The sequence below is a fragment of the Grammomys surdaster genome, unplaced genomic scaffold (assembly GCF_004785775.1).
Source record: "Grammomys surdaster isolate TR1022 unplaced genomic scaffold, NIH_TR_1.0 137, whole genome shotgun sequence".
Lineage (NCBI taxonomy): Eukaryota > Metazoa > Chordata > Mammalia > Rodentia > Muridae > Grammomys > Grammomys surdaster.
Window position 1 is genome coordinate 11,087,254 of NW_021604595.1, and position 23,137 is coordinate 11,110,390.

The 23,137-nt window shown below is 40.9% G+C and overlaps 1 protein-coding gene across 4 annotated transcripts in view; it reads left to right on the top strand.

The window, feature by feature from the left end:
• Positions 1–12,159, top strand: part of Slc35b3 (solute carrier family 35 member B3) — a 28,508-nt gene extending 16,349 nt beyond the window's left edge. For 3 of the 4 annotated variants that reach the window (XM_028763245.1, XM_028763247.1, XM_028763244.1), the window contains exons 5-10: positions 709–816; positions 3,829–3,926; positions 5,919–6,011; positions 6,402–6,513; positions 8,960–9,029; positions 11,415–12,159. In XM_028763245.1, coding sequence (XP_028619078.1) covers positions 709–816; positions 3,829–3,926; positions 5,919–6,011; positions 6,402–6,513; positions 8,960–9,029; positions 11,415–11,565 — 632 coding nt within the window. In that variant the 3' untranslated portion in view covers positions 11,566–12,159. The remainder of the gene's footprint in view (positions 1–708; positions 817–3,828; positions 3,927–5,918; positions 6,012–6,401; positions 6,514–8,959; positions 9,030–11,414) is intronic. The other variant, XM_028763246.1, reaches the window with a different exon arrangement.
• The last annotated feature ends 10,978 nt before the right edge of the window (positions 12,160–23,137 follow it).

Here is a 23,137-nt window from a genome sequence, read left to right on the forward strand (position 1 = left end):
TACCAGAAGTTAGAATACATGTCATTTTCTAAATAGAGGGGAAGGAAAATGAGTGAATTCTTCCCTGTCTAATGGTCTTCACATTGGTATTTATAAGCTGAAATGGTGCTTAAAATAGTCAGACCTATTACTATCCTAACTTAGTAGTCTTAAGCTTACAAACTGCAAGAAAATCTATAGCCGTTTAATAAATAAAAGACATACTCATTTCTATAAATAGTTAAAATTGAGAAGTATTCCTTTACTTTTTCAGTTTTTACAAATTACAGTCATGCACTATATAAGGAAGCTTTAGTCACCAGTAGACTGGGATTTTAAAAATGTTCCCCTGAGATAAATTTACCCAGTGACATCGCGTTCATCTCAGGCTGTGTGAGTGTCCTGATGATGTCACAACAAAATTCCCCTCAGGTGCTTTCTCAGGCCACATACTCTGAAGTAAGCGGTCGGTGCATGTGTGTGGTTTTGAGTTTGTTTTTCTATCATAATAAATAAAATAGGATCCCATTTCTGTCTTAAAAGAACTTGTGGTGCCTGGCTTACTCTTAAACCTCCTAGGATGGTTGTAGGCTTGATCTGAGTGTTCTTTATGTTTCGGGCATTAGGCATGAACAGCACATCCATATTCTGCTTGGTGAGGCACTGTGATCTGCTGGTGTGCTGGGCAAATATTTGGATAACGAGGCCAGCTTCTCTTGTCTCACATAGGAAAGCGGTACAACCTTGCAGATGTGTCTGCTGCAGTGTGCATGAGCCTTGGCTTGATCTGGTTTACCCTCGCTGACAGCACAATTGCACCAAACTTTAATCTGACAGGTGAGGAATGAATTTGTGTTCCTTCCTAAGTTACATTTTATTTTGAATAAGAATTTGTAAAATTTCTTGAGGATTCTAAATGATGTTAGAGTGTCCATGAGTCTCACACTAACAACAAGGCTTTCAGACTTTCCAAATTAAAGTATAATTATCACAGCTCTAGAGCTGTAACATTGAATTGTATGTCAGGAAGCTCCAGGTTACATCAGTAGCTCATGTAAAGACAAGAGAGTTGACATGTGTGTGTTGACCTGTACCTGCACACAGGAGTGTGGGGAAGTAATGATGATGAGGTGAATGGAACTGTTTGTGTGTGACTTCCTCCCATGTTTCCTCCAATGTGTGCTATGCTAATGTTTATCAATTAAATTTAAATTTTTAAAAAGCCAAGTAAGTATTACAATATGTCCAGGGATAAAATTAAACATTAGAATCCTGTCTTTATTTTAATAGTCATTCAGATAAATTGTTTGTGGGTATGTGGGGCATTTACATATACAGTACTTTCCTAAACTTACTTAAAGAGTTTTACTAAGAACACAATGTCATAGCATCATTTATCTTGACTAAAATTGCATTTAAAGTCTCTATATCGGAAAAACAAAAGCAAGAAAACACATAAAAGACCAAGCAGAAAGGCAGTATTGGAATACTAGCAAGCACAATGTATAAACTAATTATTTCTATAATAAAAATATTAGTTATATTAGATCCACAATTGTTCTCAAAAATCAGACCCATCGTCAGTCAGTCTTCCTAGCCTTAGTTATGAGCCTGGGCCCCGTGTTTAAATAGAACCAGTTGGGCCTGGGGACAGCCCTCCAACAGCCACAGTCCTGAGGGGCTTGGTGTCTCAGGTTCCTTGGGAACCTCCCTGCTTATTCAGAGAATTCTCACAGTCACACCTCTGGCCATCAGTCAAGAATTTTCAGGAAATTTTTACTTTACATCACAGACTTTCACATTAAGAGGTTACTTGAAAACAAACACCCTTGGCTCTTCTAGTTGAAAAACAAAGTTAGAGAAGGCATGAATTTGCAATGAGTGAAATTAAATTTAGTAAAAATAGAACCAAGAAAGGGTGACCTGCAGGCCCTTTACTCTCCTTCTGTAGTATGGAGAGAACACTTTGCCTCCTACAGAGCTGGTGGGAAGAGAGAATGAGATGGTGGAATGGGTAGGAACCATTTTTCATGCTGTTTGAACCTAACCAGGCTAACAGTATGCTTTGAGGTGATTCGTAACTACGTATTCATTCTGCTATATCCTAGTCCTGTTTAAATGTAAACTTTACTAAAAAATAATGTAATCAACTTATGTTTTCGACTCCCTACTTCTTGGTGACCCATTCATGCCCTTGACTCAACAGTGTGTGCGTGTGTGTGTGCGTGTGTGTGTGTAAGGTTGCACGTAGATGGTAACAATGAAGTGTTGAAAGCAACACATGGCTATAGAGTGATAACATCTGGGTGTGGCTGGATGTGCTGTTCCAAGTCAATAGAATCAGAAAAGCAGAAAAGATTAAGACAAACCTTACTCACTCCATGTACTCACTCCTTTTCAATAGCCCTTTTGCCGTGCTCTTTAATAATTAAGAAAGGTGGTCTTCATTTGAAAGAAGAGATCAGATCAAGAGAGATCAGAACTCTCCAGAACACATCAGGCCCACTCTTGGGTAAAGGGCACCAAGGGTTAGTCACTTTTGTCTTGACTTTATGTGGCATCGCCTCAGGTTGGAGAGCTGAGACCACACACCTGGGGCAGTAAGAGGACAGCAGGGGCAGGCAAGACAGCCAAGGTACACCTTGGGCACTGGGAGCTTCTCCTTCCAGAGGTCATGGGCACATTTGGGAGAGTTAGAACCCAGCATACTTCATGAAAGAACCTGGTGGCCACTGGTCCCTTCTGTTTTTAGAGCAATGGTTCACACAGCCTATGGGTTAGGACCCTTTGGGGGTTGGATGACCCTTCCATAGGAGTCACATAGCAGATAACTTGCTCACCTATTTGCTTTACAATTCATAACGGTAGCAAAATTACAGTTATGAAGTAGCAATTAAATAATTTTATGGTTGGGGAGTTACTACTGCACGAGGAACTGTGTTAAAGGGTTGCAGCTTTAAGAAGGCTGAGAACCACTGGCATATATGTTAAGCCTGTGAGCCTCCTGAAACCCACAGATAGAACTATGACTCCCTCTCCTTCGTGTGTGAGGCTCAGGGGCAACCAGGCCTGTTCTCATGCACACCTGCATGCTGTTCCCCAGGAGTGAGTGGTGTCACCCAGACTTGATACTACTCAGTGTGTGATGACTTAATATTGTTCATATATATCCTCAGGGACATGAAAGGGATGCTTCCTTATGTGAACAGTTACTAAAGACAGTTTGACTGGCAGGCTAACAAAGTCACTGTTGCATTAGATGCAGCTAAGACAGCTGTGGAATCGAGGGCAGATCCTAAGTTGTAACTGCACTTGTCAAGAGATGCTGCCTGGAAAGCGTGGAGGCAGTGACTATGAGTATGAGTTACAGAGGAGAGCATGTAGGGTTCCAGGCAGGGCTATGCCACAGAAGTGACCTTGGCAAAGGCCCATGGGGTTCCTTCTAAGTTGAACGTTTTAGAAGGACATTTTGTGTATGTGATTTTCCCTCTAAATATTTGGGGGTTGTGTTTTCCCCCCTCAAATCTTTTGTGCAGTGCCCAGTCCCAGTAGACCCAAGAGTTTCTACCCTTGTTCTTCTATCACACCATCCTTGCTAAAAGGAGAACTTTGATGTGATGTTGAAGTGTAGTCCTGATGGCAGCATTAATCAGTTTGTTGGTGTCTGTCTTTTTTTATGTTACTATCATCACTATCTGCCTACCAAAACAAACTATAGATCAGAATAGGTAGCATTCCAGCCAATTGGGAGTGACAGTCTGCTTTGGATTTTTTAGTCCAGTTAAATTTCTGATCAACCTTGCTTCCAGTCAGTATGTTTAAAGAGGATCATTCTCTTATTCTTTGAAGGTGTGATGCTTATCTCCCTGGCACTCTGTGCAGACGCTGTCATTGGGAATGTTCAGGAGAAAGCTATGAAACTTCACAATGCTTCCAACTCTGAAATGGTGAGCACCCAGCACTTCACTCCAGTCTGTAAGGTGCACGGCTGATTTAATGAAATAGCTACAGTGCCAGAGAGTTAATGTGCATTTTAATCTACTTTATCACTGTCCTGAACATAACGCTAAGCATAATGTGGAAGGTCAGAAGAAAGCCTGTCACTGCTGAGAGCTCATTGTATAATTGGTATAACTTTTCTCATTAATTTCTATAATCTTGTATCTGTTTAAAAAAACCTCTGTGACATTTTTTCTTCTGTTTGTATTCTTTTGCTACACTCAGTGTGGAGGTTTATAATTCTTACTGATATGGCTATGTGTTTCTGGCTGTGTCAAAGCCTCCAACTCAAGATTTTAAATTTTTCACCCATGATATCTACTAGTTTTATAATTTCCAATTTTTAGTAAATAAATCCTGCTAAAACTCAGTTCTGTTTATTAAACACCCCACCATTCCCACTTGATTTAGATGCCTTTTTAAAAAAAATCTCAGATCCTCATGCAAGGATCAGGACTGAATTCTCTAAAATTGATCCTTGCCTCCACCCATAGAAACATGAGCAGCTTCTTCATTTCCCCATCGTTAGGGCTAGTTACCTTTGTCACTTTTTGCCATAAGCCTCCCATAGACTAGAAATCCCACCATGATTATGACTGGTGGGACACTGAATTCTAAGATAATTTAGGAACATGACATCTGTATACTTAATTCTTTCAGTGGAAGACCAAGGTCTTTCCTTTTATTCAAATGTCTTAAAAATATTTTTATTTTATTTTTAATTGTATAGTATTAGAGAGAGAAAGTGTGTTTGTGTGTGTGTGTGTGTGTGTGTGTATGTGTGTGTGTGTGTGTATACTAGTGCATGATCACAGGTACCAGCAGAGGTCAAGATCCTCTCAGAGTTGGAGTGTGAGCCACCCACCATGAGTACTAAGAACCTGACTTTGCAATCTACATTCTTAATTCCTGAGCTGTTTCTCCAGTCTTCTAAATTGTTCCTTTTAGATGTCCACTGGATTTAAAACTATTCTTCAGAGAAAACATATTCTGGTTTTGTTTTTATATAGGAAAAATAAGTGTGTGTGTGTGTGTGTGTGTGTGTGTGTGTGACAGAGACAGATAGACAGATAGCAAGTGCACACTTGCTTTGCTGTTCAGATGGAACACACTGCATTAAAGCAACCATAGTTGCTTTTTTCCTTTTGCTGTCTGGGCACAGCATGGGTCATTATAAGTAACATCTCAATAACAGGAACCTGAGCTTTGGTAGGCATTTTCGTGATCACTGTCATTACACTTCATGGCTGGGGTAAAGATGGTCTCAAGTTAAGACCAGGCAGGACACCTGGAAACTCAGAGGTCCACAGGCTTTAAACTGAAGCCTTCGTTTCTCTCCTAGATACTTCTAGCCCTCCTTTGGGGTAAAGTTACAATCTCAAGCTTCAGTGTCTTCATTTAAAAGTCAAGTCTTAACATACCAGGTACCATAGCTGGCCTGTAGCAGGCTCTTGGTCAGAAGCTGTTTGACACGCTTGCTCGCTCAGTGAGGAGGCTAAGAAGCTGACATGAAAAGTGGCTGGGGAACTTACAGTGAGGATTCTCTTATCTTTTACACCCTCCAGTGTTTGGGGTATTTTTCATATCTTGTAAGTGGTTTTAAGGATTTTGTTGTGTTTATGCTTTTGGAATGATAAAATCTGCTTCAAAATTAGCAGTTAATCCAGAAGTAAGTAAAATATAAACATATATAGAAGGTTTCATATGGCCATGGATTTTTGTTATATAATGCTATATATCTAGATATTGGTTCATGGACCACTAGAATGAGCCAGTATTTCTAGAAATATTGCCCTTTAGCCGTAGGGCATTGATAATAATGTTACTTTAGAAATGTCTTGTTTGTAGCACGGCTTGAGTAGATTAATTATTCTGTGTGTTCAGACCCCTCAGTTTCCCCTTTCAGTGTGATAGTCATTTCCGGCTTCTGCCTCCCCCAGGTTTTGTATTCATACTCCATCGGTTTTGTGTACATTTTGTTGGGATTGTCATGCACTAGTGGACTTGGCCCGGCAGTGGCCTTTTGTTCAAAGGTAAGCACTCACTGCGTTTTAAAAAATAAACATCTTACATTTCATTTTCTCTGTCCTGTTTTTGCCTAGTTCAAAAATGGCTACTGTTGATATAAATTGGTAACTCTTTGAATACAAGATTACAGATCCTCAGAAATGATTGATATTTAATTTTTTTATTCATTCTCTACCCTGTAAGTTAATTTTTAAGAAGTTCAGAATGTACCAATCAAGGGTTTTTCATTTCATCAATATTTTCCCATTAAATAAAAACTGAGTATTGTTTGCTTGACTGCATTGTGCAGTGACTTAATACTGCTCAAGAGGTTGATTAAAATCTGTGGCTTGATTTCGTGTGATACCTCAGGGTTTGCTTTGTACTTTTCTAACAGGCCATTTTACTCCTTGCAGAACCCTATTCGGACTTACGGCTATGCCTTCCTGTTTTCCCTCACTGGATACTTTGGAATCTCCTTTGTTCTGGCCCTCATTAAAATCTTTGGTGCTCTTCTGGCTGTAACAGGTAGGAGACTTGCTTAGACTATGAAGTAAAAGATAACATTTTTCTGATGTTGTTTTGTGAACAGAAGAGCGTGACCTCTTCCATAAAAATAGTCCTTGTCTCCATCTTAAGCTCAGGTAGCTCGTGTGAAGTTCTAAAGGAAATGGTTTTGGTGTTAGTTTCCTGTTTTGAAGACTTCATTTTTTTTCCTTTCTGCAGTACTGAGGAAACACCCTCAGCCCTCAGCATGCTGGGCACGCATTCTGCACTGAGCTGCATCCCCGGCCCTGCAGGCTTCATTTCTATGTCATATGTATACATTTTCATGACAAACATTAAATACGTTAGAAAACAATTGCTCTAAAACTATGATGGAATGAAACCCCCTCAGGGAAATACTACTTTCATATACTTTTAATTGATCACTGAAATTCCAATCTTCCTCACACTTAAAGTACGGCGGGTGCATTTTGCAGTTTGCAAGTCTTTCACTTGGATGTTTCCTGACACTATCCCCAGATCAGTGTCTTTCTTCAGCAGTGATGAGTGTGTCCATGTCCGCACTGTAGAGGACTTAAGGTTGCCTTTGATGTATTTGGAGAAATGGGGAGCAAAGTGGGGGGAGCCAGTGACTGCTGCATCGTTTCCCAGAGCTGTAAATGCACACCTGCTTCCATGACAGAGGCTGAAAGGGTTACTGTCAAATAAAAGGCAGAGGAAGGAATAGTAAGAGCTAACACAGAACCCTTCCTGTGTACTAGACACCATTTGGGTGAGTTCCAACCAGCTGGCACCATAAACTCAGGTAACATGAGTGTGGAGAGGTTACGTGGCTCACATGATAGCCTGTGGAGTCAGGACTCCGGGCAAAGCCTGGCTCCATGCCTGCTGTCTTCACCATGCTTCCTTGGATGGTCCTCAGTGCCCTCCCTACCATCATGGCCTCCTGCTGGGCTGCTGCATGGAGGCTGAGAATTTACAAGACATACTGTCCTCTTCGTTGAAACTTTCTAGGATGCTGCACTCCTGTAAATAACACATTTAACCACATTTTCCTGGCCACAGACTGTCACATGACCACACCTAAGTGTAGGAAAGACAGAAACACATACCCAGCTAACATAGGTGCCCTGAAAGCAGTCATTAACGCTCAGGCCCTGATGTGTGCACCCAGAGCAAGCTCTTGAGTCACTCACATTTGAATGTCAAGTGCCAGGAGCAGGAGTCTGAGACATAAGGCCTGGGACAGAGAGCAGCAGTGTGAGGGTGGAGTGGAACACTAGCATGGAGAACTATGTGGCTCCTCTTCTGCTTGCGCTGAGTTGGACAGTCTCAGGCCTTACAGCAGAGGATGATGGGTAATACCCAGAGTGGGAAGAAGTGTTAATCCAAATGTGTAAAGAGCAGGACTGTCAGTTACTGTCCTATTCACAGAGGTCACTGTGCCTAAATACTGTAAGGCACTGTGGAGTGCATGCCTGGAATCTCAGTGAGATGGAGGCTGGAGCAGGATAAGCAAGACATGGCAAGACCTGTCTCAAAAACAAACAGAATACCGGGATGCTGATACACCTTTCACTATTTTAAAAGATAGCTGTAGGCATAGACTTTTTTTGCAGCCTACTTTTAATAAGGGTTCAACCTGTCCTGTAGCCCACCACCCAGCAGAGGTAGTGGAAGAGAAAAGTTACTAGGATATGGGGTAAGTGGACGTGTTCAGCCATAGTTCTTTGGAGGAGATCTTGATTGATCTTCTTGGGCAGCAGTTCAGTCCCATAGCAAACACAAAATATGATTCAGCAGCTGCGGACCAGTCCTTTCAGCAAGTAAATACCAGGCAGCTGTAGTTCAATCCTAAAGAAAGTACCAGGCTCACCAACCTGCCTGAGGCAAGACTGCAGAAGCAGCAAAGTGCCACAGGAACCTCACAAGCAGTTCTTGGGCGAGTTTCTCTCAATGGCACCATTATTACAGTTTGAGCTCAACAACGCTATGTAAGGCAAACCAATACGTGTGTGTTGTTAGTGAAGAATAGCAAGGGGGAGCAAACCAAACCAAAATCTCCTGCTGTCTGTGGGTCATAGTTACACTCCTTCATCAAATGTCCTTTCACCTGTGTGCCCCAGCAAACCATCATGTGACAAAACTAACTTAGCCAAAGAAATTAGAAGCTTCCACTTGAGATAACCCTTGCTCTACCCAATAGTTGCTTACTCTGAAAGCCTCTCCTCATGGCTCCAGCGTGCTGTGGCAGCTGATGAGCACTTACTACAGTTGAGCTTAGACATTTGATTGGTCAGTGCAGGCTCCAAACCTTTACCTCTGCAGCAGTGGGAAGTTGCTTGGTTGGTTGTGTTGTTTCTGGCATCTTCGTGATTCTGGCAGACACAGAGCTATAACTATTTGAAGACAGGTGATTTCTCAATACTACTGTGACAGTAAGATGCATCTAACTCTTTCCCTGCAGTGACTACAGGACGGAAAGCAATGACCATCGTCCTGTCCTTCCTATTCTTTGCTAAGCCGTTCACATTTCAGTAAGTACTTTGTATACAAGGGTCCCAGGGTTAGCTACTGGATTTCATATTTCCTCTTAAACAGCAGTATTGTCTAACTTTTACTGTGTGTTAATTTATGTTAATATGTGTTAGCCTATTGTCCTCTGCAAAGAATTCTTTTCATCCTAATCTCTTATCTATTAAATGCCTTTTCCTATTTTAAGAATCTGTAGATGTCATTTTATATACGTAAGTTGCCCAGCTAATGCCCAGTAGAAATGTGGTCTTGTTAGCGTGTGACTGCATGAGAAGAGGGTGTTTGACGGATGCAGAGTGACTGAGTCGATTCAGGGTACACACCAGTGTGACCGAGTGTTAGTGGGGTGAGTGCACCAGTGTGACAGTGGAGTGTGTACACCAATGTGACCAACTGTTAGTGAGGGGTGTGCACCATAGTGACCAAGTGTTAGTGAGGGGTGTGCACCAGTGTGACCAAGTGTTAGTGGGGTGAGTGCACCAGTGTGACCGAGTGTTAGTGGGGGGTGTGCACCAGTGTGACCAACTGTTAGTGAGGGGTGTGCACCAGTGTGACCGATGTTAATGGGGTGTGTACACCAGTGTGACCTAAGTTAATGGGGTGTGTGCACCAGTGTGACCAAGTGTTAGTGGGGGGTGTGCACCAGTGTGACCGACTGTTAGTGGGGGGTGTGCACCAGTGTGACCAACTGTTAGTGATGGGTGTGCACCAGTGTGACTGATGTTAATGGAGTGTGTGCACCAGTGTGACCAAGTGTTGGTGGAGTGTGTGCACCAGTGTGACCGAATGTTAGTGGGGTGAGTGCACCAGTGTGACCGAGTGTTAGTGAGGTTTGTGCACCAGTGTGACCAAGTGTTAGTAGAATATGTCAGTGTGCCAGTGAGAGTGGAGTGTCCAATGAAGAATGGCTGACAGAGTGCTTGTTTCTCATGACAGTGAGCACGAGTGTTATGCATGTGTTAAGTAAACGATTTTTCTTTCCCACTTGTATATATGTTTAAAGTTCATGTGTGTAAAACTTTTATTTTATAGCTTCTTTCCACAGCAATAAACAATAGAAAGATATTCTGTAAGCTGTATCCTAATGGTTTAGTTGTGGCTTTTGTGAAAGTGTTGAGCAGTCTTTTTACTATCTTTTATGTGTTTGAAAGTAATTTGTGTGAATATTATAGGTCAATAATTTCAAACCTAGTTTACAAATATGTAATTTAAATAAAATTTTAAAATAAATACCCATCAATGTATTACAAGTTGTGTGTTGTTTATAGATAACCTTTTATACACTATAATACTTTAGTAATTAAATTATAGTGAGCCTCTCTTCCTGCAGACTGTGTCTGTCCTCTTTTTATCATCTGTGTCCCACTTAACTGGGACAACTAGTTGGAGTACTGGGTTGAATCTGCAGCGTGGCCTTTGATAGATAGGAATCTGGTAGTTTAAATAGAGTCTAAATCTTTTGGTAAGTGTTAGACTTTGAATATGCCAATAACCCCAAAGTTTAAATTATTCTCACTTTGTATAACTTTTCTCTGTATGTAATCAGCGTAACTTTTTAAGACTTCTATACAGGTAGACAATGAATTTTGATCAAATCCACCTCCTGCTCCCTCCTCTTCCAACTGCCCCTGGCTCCCCACCTGACGTTTCTGTCCCAGCTTAATCTACCCTCTCTCTCCTTTACTGCTGAGTCTAATTGGTGCGGCTGGTATGTGAGTGGATGTAGGGCAATCCACAGCATATGTAACTAACCTGGGCTACATCGCTAAAGAAAATTGATACTCCTCCCTTAGCTGCCATCAGCTGCCGGCACCTTCACTAGGGTGAGCTTCTTGCTGCTTATATTTTATGTCAACTGGACACAGTCCGGGGTCGGCTTATAAGAGGGAACCTAAATTGAGCAAACTTCCATCAGACTGGCAGGTAGAGGCGAGCCTGTGGGCATTTTCTTGACTTATGACTGATATGTGAGGACCCACCTCGCTGTGCACAGTGCCAGCCCTGGGCAGGTGGACCTGGAGTGGATGAGAAAGCTAACTCTCCAGGCCAAAAAGATGGAACAGGTAACCAGTGTTTCTCCAAGGTCTCTGCTTCAGTCCTGCCTTCACCTTCCTCTATGGAAAGGGACTTGGGATGGGTAAGCCAAACAAAGCCTTCCTTGTGTTGCTTTTGGTTATGGTCTTTAGTACAGCAATGAAAAGCAAACTGGACCAGGCTTCATGAACCCCTCCCCTCTCCACCCAACATACGATTCTGATACTATTATTTTAGACCTCTAATAGCAAGTTTTTATGTGATTAAAGTTATTACAGACTAACCACTATATACCTTAATTAACAGTGAAGTGTTACCTTGTTAATGTCCACTTTTTCATTTCTTTCTTTTAGGTATGTATGGTCTGGCTTGTTAGTTGTCCTTGGCATATTTCTCAATGTTTACAGCAAAAATATGGATAAAATAAGATTGCCATCGGTGTACAATCTGATAAAGAAAGCCATGGACATGAAAAAGTCAAGGACGTTGGCACAGACTGTGTAGGAACTGTGTTTACCTATTTAAAATAAAACTCTAAGGGAAAAACCAGTAATCAATTCACTTTCCAAAGGCTTGTGATAAAAACCAAAGGATCTGAAGGCTGCTGTCGTATGAGCAGATTGTACACTCGGCTGTTCCTTGGCATCCGCCTCTATAGAACACACGCTTTTGATCAACTCCAGACGATCAAGGGCCCACACCTAGGACATGTTGCAATAAAGTCAGTATGAAGGAAAGTGCTTCCTAGCAGTGTCCTCAGCATTTCACTGGAAATGGACCGTGTTGCAAGACTGATTGGAAATCCTTCCAACGTGCAGCACGGTGCTGTGTAGTAGCACTGTTTGTCTCCATTCCGTTCTGGTGGTGTTATTTAAATTGCTTCTCTGTTATAAGAGTGAACTGATGATTTAGAAAAAATGTTATTCATTTATAAATAAAATTATCCTGTGATTTTTTTTAAATGGTGTTTTAATAAAATCTGTTATGGAGGAAAATGAAGATGGGGCGAAGGGCTAATGTATGCTTTAAAACTTGAGTTTTTAAAGTTTAGAGAAAATAACATTCACTTGAATAAAATCCTATGATTTTTTTAAAAAATAATGTGTTAATAAAATTTGTTATTAAGGAAAACTGAGATGGGAAGAAGACTTAAACATGTACTGTAAAATTTGTGTTTTCACTCATGTTGCGAAACTATTCTGAAAGCATCCTCATCTGTCCACAGGATGAAGTACTTAAAAGAAATATGCTGGGTTATAGAATGCCGTGGTGTTTGGCTTTACTTTGGATTTTTTTAATTGAAGGACTGAAGTTAACATCTTAAGTTATATGAAATTATCCTAGTTCTTTGTATGAGGATGAAATTTGATTTGAAGGTTGAGATGGAGTGAGATGGATTTAAGAAACACAGTTGTCAAACCTGAACAGCACTGCTTCTCAGATGCTAGTGAAATCTCACAGTGTGGATAGCTTTCTTTCCAGCGGACAGTTCTGGATGCAAGGAAGCCCTCGCTGAAGGTACTAGCAAACCTTCAAGGGTGGCCTCCTGCTCTCTAGATGGCATCTTCTTGTTGTGTCCTTAGGTGTTAAATTCTAATCCCATCAAGAGGACCCCACCCTCATGACTCAGTCTCCTGGTGCTGCCACTAGGGAGGTGGTATGTTACAGGTGAATATGGGGTACATAAACATAGTCTGTTACTTCAGAACATAACCATACTACTTCAGTACTTTTGAGTCTAAACAGATTTGGTGCCTTTCAGTGGGGATTTTAATAATTGCTGTATGCTCTGTGTGTGTGTGTGTGTGTGTGTGTGTGTGTGTGTGTGTACATTCACACATAATTGAATGTGTGTATAAAAGCTGTTACTCCTTATTTTAGCCATAATCAATACGGTTAAAACCCTTAGTGTTTATGCTGTGACCATCGTATTTTGTGATGATTACTCTTAAAATTCCATTACACCTAATGAATACTTAACCTATTCTTTGCTGTGTGGGTCCTGCTGAGCCTGCAGTTATGGAAGTGTCTCAGGTAAGGAGTTGTCCTTGGATTTTATTCATCAAATGCTGTGATGATTCTTTTATAGTTGATATAGATGATTCCCTTATCCTAAAAGGGAAAATTTTTAGATCAGCTTCTCTGTGCTGCCTTGAGACGCTAAGTGTTCTGCTTTAGACAGTTAGCTTTCCCCAGTCCTTGAGAAAATTACATTTTGCTTATCCAAGCATCAGTCTGCCATCATACTTTTCTGTGGATTGTTTCCTTTGCCTGTTGCCAGCTCCAGCCTTGATTTTAAGTCACCACTTGTCACCTGTCAACTATTGCACTGGTTTGCTTCCTCACTCGTCAGATGGAGACACACGTCACCATTTATATGAACGACCAGTGAATTGGTCGAACAAATTTTGTTAAGATGATATTGAGTGTATACTTTGAGCCAGGTTTTGTAACATCTTTCAGTTACACTGTTTTGTTCCAACCACTAAAATAAGAATTAAAATGCAATTGTAGATGGTTCTGTGTGTATCAGGTGCCGGGGACTATTACATATAATCACTTATGCTATCCTAAGTACATCACTGAGTGTATATACTGTCCTTCTCCAAGTAAGGAAGCTGTACCAGAATGCTTGATGCTCCTGAAGGTGGCAGGTTAGTATAACAGCTGTCTTCGAAGCAGTCTGGTCAATGTCATTTGTCACCTAAGTAGATGGGAGTGTGCTTGCTCACATTTTCACAGCTGTGAAGGCTGACTTAGTGATCAGTAGCTCTAGATCACACACTGCTGCAGGGCCTGGAATGAGTTTCAGAGCCAGTTCTTATACTCCGAAGTATTTTTCAGTCCATCGTACTCCATGCTGAATATTTAAATACCCACATTTAATATGAGGGCTGTGGCTGAAGTTTGTCCCCTCCCAACATGTTGGTTTCTGGCCTCCAAAGCAGTGTGATCTAGGAGGTGGAACCTTTGGAAAGGGGTTAAACTAGAGAGGCAACACTCGTGAATGAGACTACTGTGTCTTTGTTAGGAGTCCTCAGAAAACCTCCCCTTATTTTATCACATAGAGGTGCAATAAGCTGGCAAACTGAAGCCCAGAAGGATGCCCTCGGCAGACCTTGGACATCAGCCTCCAGAATGGGAGAGAAATTTCTGCCATGTGATAGCTGTAACTGATAAAGTACTAAGTGAAGAATTTGTAAGAAAAATAAGCCGGGATCATTTGGGACATACACACATAGATTATGGATAGATATATTTGTTTTAAGCATGTGGATACAGATTATTTCTTCACCTGTGTCCATATTTTCCTTCGTCTTATATAAACAGTCAATCACTGTGTCATACAAGAGAAACCAAAGAACAATAACATTAAACCAAAAACACTGAAAAATTGAGACTTTTGCTATGTTGTGTTCCTTCTTCCCCTCTCCCCTTAATATGGAAAAATAACAAAATCTTTCTAAGAACTTTCAATCATGTTAGTAATGTTTAACCTGTAGGTAAGCTAGACAGGTCAGAATTCTCATTTGAGACCTTCTCTAATAAGGACTGGATTGGCCATTATCCTCCATGCCTAGCAGGGAGCCTCTAAATCCCTGAAATTTTCTAAATGATGAGAGTGCCTCGCAACCCTCCCAAACCGACCAATAGGTTTATTTTACTAATTGAGCTGTTTCCCCAACTTTTGACCTTTGTATTATGAAGCACAGTCTTACTAAGTTGCTTAGAAATGACCATGAATACGTTTATCCCAAAAAAGTGTTGAAATTGTAATTATTTTAGTTCAGCCTTTCTTGTAGATGGGACTGCTGGCCTGGGGCACTAGCCCGGCCTGAGGATCTTGTTACTAAGATCCTTGCTGGTATATTTATAAGGCTTAAGTAGAGTTGGACTTAAGCTCGAGGTTCTGCTCCAGCAAACTCCCATGTAGCGTTGATGCTGCTGGACCACAGACCACCTGAGATTACAGGTCCAAGCTTCGGATGGTTCCCAGTGTCTGGATACCTTATTTGAGTAATTCTTACCTGATTTTCCTCCATTTTTCCCATGGCCCAGTTCTTTCTATATACATGCTCCCAGAGCCTCTCTTGAAAATAAAAATAAAAAGTTAGCTTCTAGTGGCAGTAAAAAGTCCTTTGATCATAATAGATGGTTGAGACATTAATATTCATCACATCTCCATGAAGATGACTCTTTTCTAGTCTTTACCAAAGTTAGATTAAACCCTTAATCTCCTCCCAGCTGTGATAATATTATCATAGTATCATGGCAGGCAGTTAAAGTAAGTTTTTGTTGTAGTGACATGTAGAAAATACTTCAGTGGTTTGCTGCTCTTGGAGAGTAAACTGTACATCACAGAAATAGGTGACATAGTCTTAACACTTAGGAGGCCTTAAGAATGTCAGTCACAAAATGTTTTATTAGCCATCTCATCCTTTAATAGTCCCCGTCTCTAAAGCACTACAGGTCATTTTAATCAGTGTTAACACAAGATTTAAGTAAAGAAACAGCTGTGGATAATATCACACCAGATAATCATCCTGACACTGTGGAGTCTGACTGTCACAGATCACAACCTAGATTTCTTCTTTTTCTTCTAATACAGTGAAAAGAGTGAAGCAGATGACCAAGCTTGTCACCTTCCTGTCTCAGAAGTACATAAGTACATAGAAATTTAACTATTTTTGAGATGAATTTTTCATCTTCTCTGGACTAATTCATGGCTGATCTATATCCTGAGTGTGAGATTTATTTTTATATGTGATGAGAGAAATCCATAGGAGCAAGTAATCATCTTTGGTTTCTAATTATATTTTGTTGATAATACTGGCCACAATATCTGTGCTGAGCAATGCAAGCCTGTAAAATCTCACGACCTTCCATGTGTGGAAGGATGTGTGAGGACCTTCTGTGAAGCCAGGGGAAACAGTTTGGTGACGTAGATACAAGTAGGAGTTATTGATGGGTTCAGGCAAAGCAGGAAGGGAACAGTGCAGTACAGCAGCCAAGCGAGCAGTAGAGAGGACCCAGCTAGGGGTGCATTGGGGAGGGAGGGAGGGCAGTAAAGCCACACACTGAAATTCTACCTCTCTGCGTTCCCAGGACCTATGACTTACCCATTTCTTATCAGCTTGCCACTCAGAAATGCCCATCATTGTTGGTTTTTTGTATATATATTATGACTCCAAAGACTTGTCTGTTTACAAAGTTTTTAAGAACATTTAACAATTTGCTCTTCACCTGATCTGTCTTCTGATCCTGAGCTGTCTTTCATGGTTTCCAGCCTGATGCTCCGTGCTGATGTTCTTTAGTCTGCTCTTCAGACTGCTTTGTTCTTCATCTGTATACCCATTCCCATGCAAGCGCTCTGACACCTGCTGTGCACCCATTCCCCATACAGATGCTTCTGACACTTCTGCTGTGCACCCATTCCCCATACAGATGCTTCTGACACTTCTGCTGTGCACCCATTCCCCATACAGATGCTTCTGACACTTCTGCTGTACACACATTCCCCATACAGATGCTTCTGACACTTCTGCTGTACACACATTCCCCATACAGGTGCTTCTGACACTTCTGCTGTATACACATTCCCCATACAGGTGCTTCTGACACTTCTGTTGTCCACCCATTCCCCATACAGATGCTTCTGACACTTCTGTTGTGCACCCATTCCCCATACAGATATTTCTGACACTTCTGTTGTGCACTCATTCCAGGCAGCTAGGATGACGGTCTTAAACCCCACACCCACAGATCCATAGAGATGTTTCTGACACTTCTGTTGTGCACCCATTCCCCATACAGATGTTTCTGGCACTTCTGCTGTACACCTATTCCCCATACAGATATTTCTGGCACTTCTGCTGTACTATTCGCCATGTTGAAAACTTCTCACACCATCATTGTTACACATTCAGACCTTATATCTTTAGAGTTTTAAATTTGTTTTCTTAACATGTTTTATGTCAGCAGTATTTTAACCTGTATCCTTGTTTTTTGGAACAATTTAAAGTCCTGGGTTTGCTCTTCTAATCATTCTGCTTCCAAAGGCAGAATCTTTTTCCCCAGTTGTATTCCCTAATATTATCCACTTTATCATTGCCAGCTCCTCTCCGACCTTTCCTCTCAGTGTCTCTGACAGATCATGCAGATCACCCTCAGAAAGTCTCTCCAGGACCTCTCTCTCCATAGTATTGTTTTGCTTTGTCCTGGGATATAAAGATACATACGTCTCTTTCTCCCACGTTCCATTTTTCTGTGTCTCCCTCTGTGCTGGTTGATCTTTGTCAACTTGACCAAAATTAGTGTTCCCACCTCCCGGGAAGACAGAATACCAACTCAGGAATTGGCTCTATCAGATTGGCTTCGAGGCCATGTCTAGTTGCATGTCTGAGGGCGTTTTGATGAATGATGTATGTAGGAGAGCCCAGCCCACAGTGGGTGCTGCTGCCCCTGGGCGAGAACATGGCAACATCCAGGCAGGCATGGTGCAGGAGGAGCTGAGAGTTCTACATCTTCATCTGAAGGCTGCTAACAGAGTACTGGCTTCCAGGCAGCTAGAATGAGGGTCTCAAAGCCCACACCCACAGTGACACACCTAAGAGGGCCACACCTAATACTGCCACTGCCTGGGCTGAACATATATAAATTATCACACTGGTAGTGTTTTATTACAGGAACAGGAACTAAACTAAAACATCCCCTCATTCTCACGCTTCCCTCCTCTCTCCCTCCTTGATTCATTTCCTTCCTCCTGTGTCTGATTCTCGCTCTCCTCCTGCTCTCCTCCTGCTCTCTCCCTCTTCCTCAGCATCCTCCTCTCATCTCTCCCACTGTCTTAGTTTCTCCTGGTGGTTTTGGGAATTGGAATTTCTAAACCTTCTCTCAAAGATCTATACTTGTGTTTTTCAAGTTTCCCACATGAGCTTCTTGGCTGCTATCTTGGGTTCTATTTATTTCTGAGATGTTTCATTTGCCAGTGTAATTTGGTAGAATTTAAATGTAAGCAATATTTTTAATGTTTATGATTTAAACAAGGACTTCAAATTGGAGAGAAGAAAATAAGTGATAGAAATATAAGCTATTCTCTCCTAAAGATCATCAGAAGTTGATATTCATATTATAGCTAATTAGGGAAGATTGCTTTAATATATATCTCTGATTGGCAGAGTTTAGAAAATGTTCCTTTATCATAAAGCTCTGACACAAATTCATACACCTTCTGAGAGTCCCCAGAGCTTTAATCATCCAGTGTAAATCATCAGAACAAAGTCCAGTGAACTAGACCTCAGAGAGATCAGTTGCGTATCTCAGGCCTTAGTGATGGGCCTCAGGCTGATAAGCACATGAGAAAGGCTCACATACAGTAGGTGGCAGAAGAAAGCTGAGGTTGTCTAAGTGAAAACTGTCTCCCCTGGGCTCTTGCATTTGAACACTTGGTTCTCAGATGGTAGGTCTATTTAGAGAGGTTTTGGAACCTCTAGGAGGCGGGGCCTTGCAGGAGGAAGTACATTAACTTGGTGGCAGGGCCAGTGGTGAGGGTTTGAAGTCTCATGCTTCCTCCAGCTGTTCTCACTGCTCCTTGGTTTGAGGTTGATCTGTGATTTCTTAGCTTCCAGTCCCCTACCATTTGCTGTCAGGGCCTCTGTTTCACCGTGACGGGCTCTCCACTCGCTGGAACCTTAAGCTCATGTAAAGGCCTTCATCTAAAAGTTGATTTTGGTCATGCTAACTACACAGCAACAGAAAAAAACCACTAATTCAGGACCTGAATTATTGAGCCTGCGTCTGTCAACCAGGAGCCCTTTCCCCTTCCCAACACTATACACAGGTAATGATTGACACTCTCCAAGTTGCTTGTTCTCCCAGGCTGTCTTCTCTGGCCTACTTAAACTGGTGAGGCTCTTGCCAGAAACATGTAAACAATCCATTCACATACCAATTAACCAACAGAAGGAACTGGTCTTCCTGGCAGGCCCTGCAAGATAGACACAGCAGTAATGAAGAGTTACCTTCCTCCTACCTATCCTCAAACAGCCAGATCCACCTGGGTGTGAAGGGATGGTCTGTGTTTCAGGCAGATGCCCTGAGTAATGTACTAGCAACCGAAGCACACAGAGATGCTTAAGATACTGGAAGAAAGGGTGGAGTCAAAGGACCAATCTATCAACAGAAGGCTGTTGGGAGCCGACTCTTAGCCGAAAGTGGCTATCATCTTTACAGCCATCTCGAGCCATATACCCTGACAAGAGACTTGTTTCAACAGCCTGCAATAGCTGAGCGCACTCTGATAAACATCTTGTTACACTGTTTAGTGCCCCCAGCTGCCAGGTGCTCCTGGTATCCATGGCTACAAGGCACGTGACGTAGTGGCTTCAGTTGAGATTGTCCACGAGGGCAAGTCACGTGGTAAAGGGTATAAATACCCAGGATTTCCCTTCTATAGGAGAGTAGGGGAGTAGAAAGTAGGAGGTAGAAAGTAGGAGGTAGTAGGAAGAAGTAGAGGAGTACAGGAGACTGAAGGAGTGAGAATATAGTAAGAAGACAGGAGAATAAAGAAGACTTGAAGAGACTCCACCGGACTCTGGCTTGTATCTATCTTTTGCGTCTCTCGCCCCTTTTTTCCCCTTCCTCCGTCCCCACGTTCTCTCTTGCTAGACCCTGACCTGCCGACCGGAGCAGCAGAACCGGCCGGCCTTTACAAAGTAGCAGAACCTGACGGCCGTTACAAAAGAAACGGCCGTTACAGAAGGCGTTGAGCACCGTAAGATGTCAAGACAGAGGAGACAGCACTGGAAATAACAAGGCAGATGCATAATCATAGAGAATTCCACTTCTAAGGTCAGAAAAGAGACGAAGGAATCTGGTTTGCTGAGCTGAGAGTTCCAAGACAAAAGGCGTCTTCTCAGCAATGGACCCAGTGAGACTAAGCCTAACAAGAGGGCCGGAATAATAGAACAGTGGGCAAAAAGATTGGGCATGGAAGTGGGCAAAAGATTGGAGTTCTACTTAATGATTTCATGGGACTCTCCTGAAAGCTGAAAACATTGTTACCGTAGTAAATTATGAATCTGAATTGCTGTCAGTAATGAAATAAGAGTTAGCACAAACTGCCACCTGTGGTTCATTTACCACAATGCCAAAGAGATAATTAAAACTAAAAACAACTTTGGAGCTGGACAGATGGCTCAGAGGTTAAGGGCTCTTGCCACTGTTCCAGAGGACCTAAGTTTGGTCCCCAGCATCCACACCAAAGCAGCTTATAAACTCCTGTAACTCCAGCTCCAGGGAATCTGATGCCTTTTGGCCTCCATGGGTACCAGCTCACATGTGCATACACAAAGGTTTAAAAAGTAATAAATATTTAAAATATATGTATATATATATATATATGTGTGTGTGTGTGTGTGTGTATACATATAAAATATGTGGAATATATTTTATATATTACAACAAATTTTATGCATTACATATATTTTATATAAATATATACATAAATGTGTATATAAATATATACTATACAAATATATAAATATATACATATATGTGTAAATAATATATTATCTATACATAAAATATATGTAATATGTAGATGTATACATATCTCTTCCCACAAAACTAAATTAGTTTCTTATGATAGTCTTGTTAATTAAAAATTATGATATTCAAAGTTCAAATTACACAGTCTTATGTGTTTCTAGGCAGAGAATTTCAGTATTATGGTTTGTCTGTCATCCCAAATCTGTATGACTATTAAAATGAAGTGGCTGTAAAGTCAAATGGCTTTATTATAGCCCTGTGGCAAAAGTCCACTCAGATGAATAGTCCCATCCTAAGTGACATTTGAAAACAGTGAAAATCCAGAGACCTAAACCACAGAAAAGTCTTAAGTTACTGTCAGCCACTGAGAAGGCAGTCCGCTTCTTCACAGCATCCATTGGCAAAGCCCATGGTAGAGAATGGAAGGCCCTTAGGAAGTAAATGGTGACATAGAGAAAGGACTGGGAACATTAAAGCCAAGCCTTAGGAGCTGCTGAACGAGTGGCTCTGAGGGTCACAGGAAGTTTCCTTCCATGACAATAGTCAATGTTCCAAGCCAAGGCAAGTTTGCCTTCTCTTAACTGTACTGAAGACTTTTCAAAAGCGAGGATTCCCTGTACATGGAGACTGGACTGGAATTGTAGCTTCAAAACCCTGAGGAAATGATGTGCCTCCTTTTCATCAGGAAATACAGAATTAACATGTATTCTTGCAAAGTGATTGTGAAAAGCAAAATGGCAAGTAGAACAGCGTTTTACGTCTGTAAGTGTTACATTAAGCACCATTTTAGAGAAAATATGCAATAAGTAAACCCTAACACAGAATGGGTAAGTAAAAAGAATGGGCATGTTAAATCGTAAATTAAAATGTATAATACAAAGAGAAAAATGGTTATTTTAAAAGATTGTGTTTTTAAAATCACTTAGCTGATCAACAGATTAGATAAAATAACCAGCATCTTAAGTGAAAAGGAATGATCGTAAATATCCTACAAAGAGCTAAAATAAAATGTCACTTTTAAGTACTTTCTGTCTATGGATTTAAAAATGTAGATGAAACCAACCAATCCCTACTGTGATATATTTTACCTAGAAGATACAGGAAAACAAAACATCTGAATAGCTCTTGATCTACTTTTAAAGATAAATTACTTGTAATTAAGAGCTGTCCCTCGGAAGAATTTCACTGAACCTTTAAAAACACCCATCAGTCTTAAAAAAACATTCTCAAAGACCTGCTCCGATTCTCCCTTTAGGCCAGGATGATCATGAGAAGGAAGCCTCCTCGGGGAAAGGGAACTTTGTGACCAGTGCTCAGTACACAGGTGAACACAGCAGGAAGAGCCTAAGAGTGTGCAAACCACATTCATGGGAATACTAACAGAGTAATACCTCATCCTTCAAGAATTCAGGCTGTCACATCATTTGAAAATCACTACTGTCCAGTACATTAATAGAAAGAAAAAAACCTCAATGGATGTGTTAAAACTACTGAAAATAATTCAATATCAACTCATGACACATACTAGCAAACTAGCACTAGTTAATAAAGTATCTACAGAAAAACCTATTTGAGCTGGACACCTTTTGTAAATTGCTAGAAGGATTCTCTTTGACTTCAGGAATGAAGGGAATTTCTGTGATGGAGGAAGTATTCGAAGTTTTATTGCAACTCATTCCATGATATAAAAAGCAAGAAAAGGAAATAAAATTATAACAAAACCATTTTATTGACAAATGAGACAACTGTGAACATACAAAAATGCATGTGAAACTTCAGATACTACATTAAGTTTAAAAAGTGGATTTGGCAAACCCTAAATCCAAGATTAACATGCACAAAGATTACATTGTTGTACACTGCAACAACAAACAGTTGGAGAATTTTAAATTGAATTTTAAATTTTATTTACATTAGAATAAAACACCATGAATTTGGAAAATATATGAAAGGTAAATGTAAGATCTCTACCAGAAAAATATAAGTTACTGAGAGTAATCAAAGAGTATATGTGTAAATTTAAAAATATCCGTTGGTCATGCATGAAAAAGTACTGAGGTAAATGGTCATCGCTAAAGAAATCTATTCAGTTCAAACCCTATGTGTTTAAGAGAGAGAAAAGTAACAGTGGAAAGAAAATGGAAGGAAGGCAGGAAGGGAGGGAGGGAGAGAGGAAAAGGAAGGAAAGAAAAAGGAAAGCAAGAAAAAAAGAAGAAAGAAGGAAAATAAAGAAGTGTTATATATACACATATGTTTATACATATATATATGTGTGTTGTGTGTATATATATATACACATATATATGTATATATGTATATATATATGTGTGTGTGTGTGTGTGTGTGTATATGTAATATATGTATATACACACCCTTAAGATGGCTCCGGTCTCCGCCTTCTGCCATCCCGATGGCGAGTACTCTTAGGAGTAAACAAGTCCTTATTTGGCTGTAGCTAGTGATCTGGCTTGCTTCTGTGTATGTGGACCTATCTGCTGTTGCCACATGGCAGATGGGGATAGGCTAG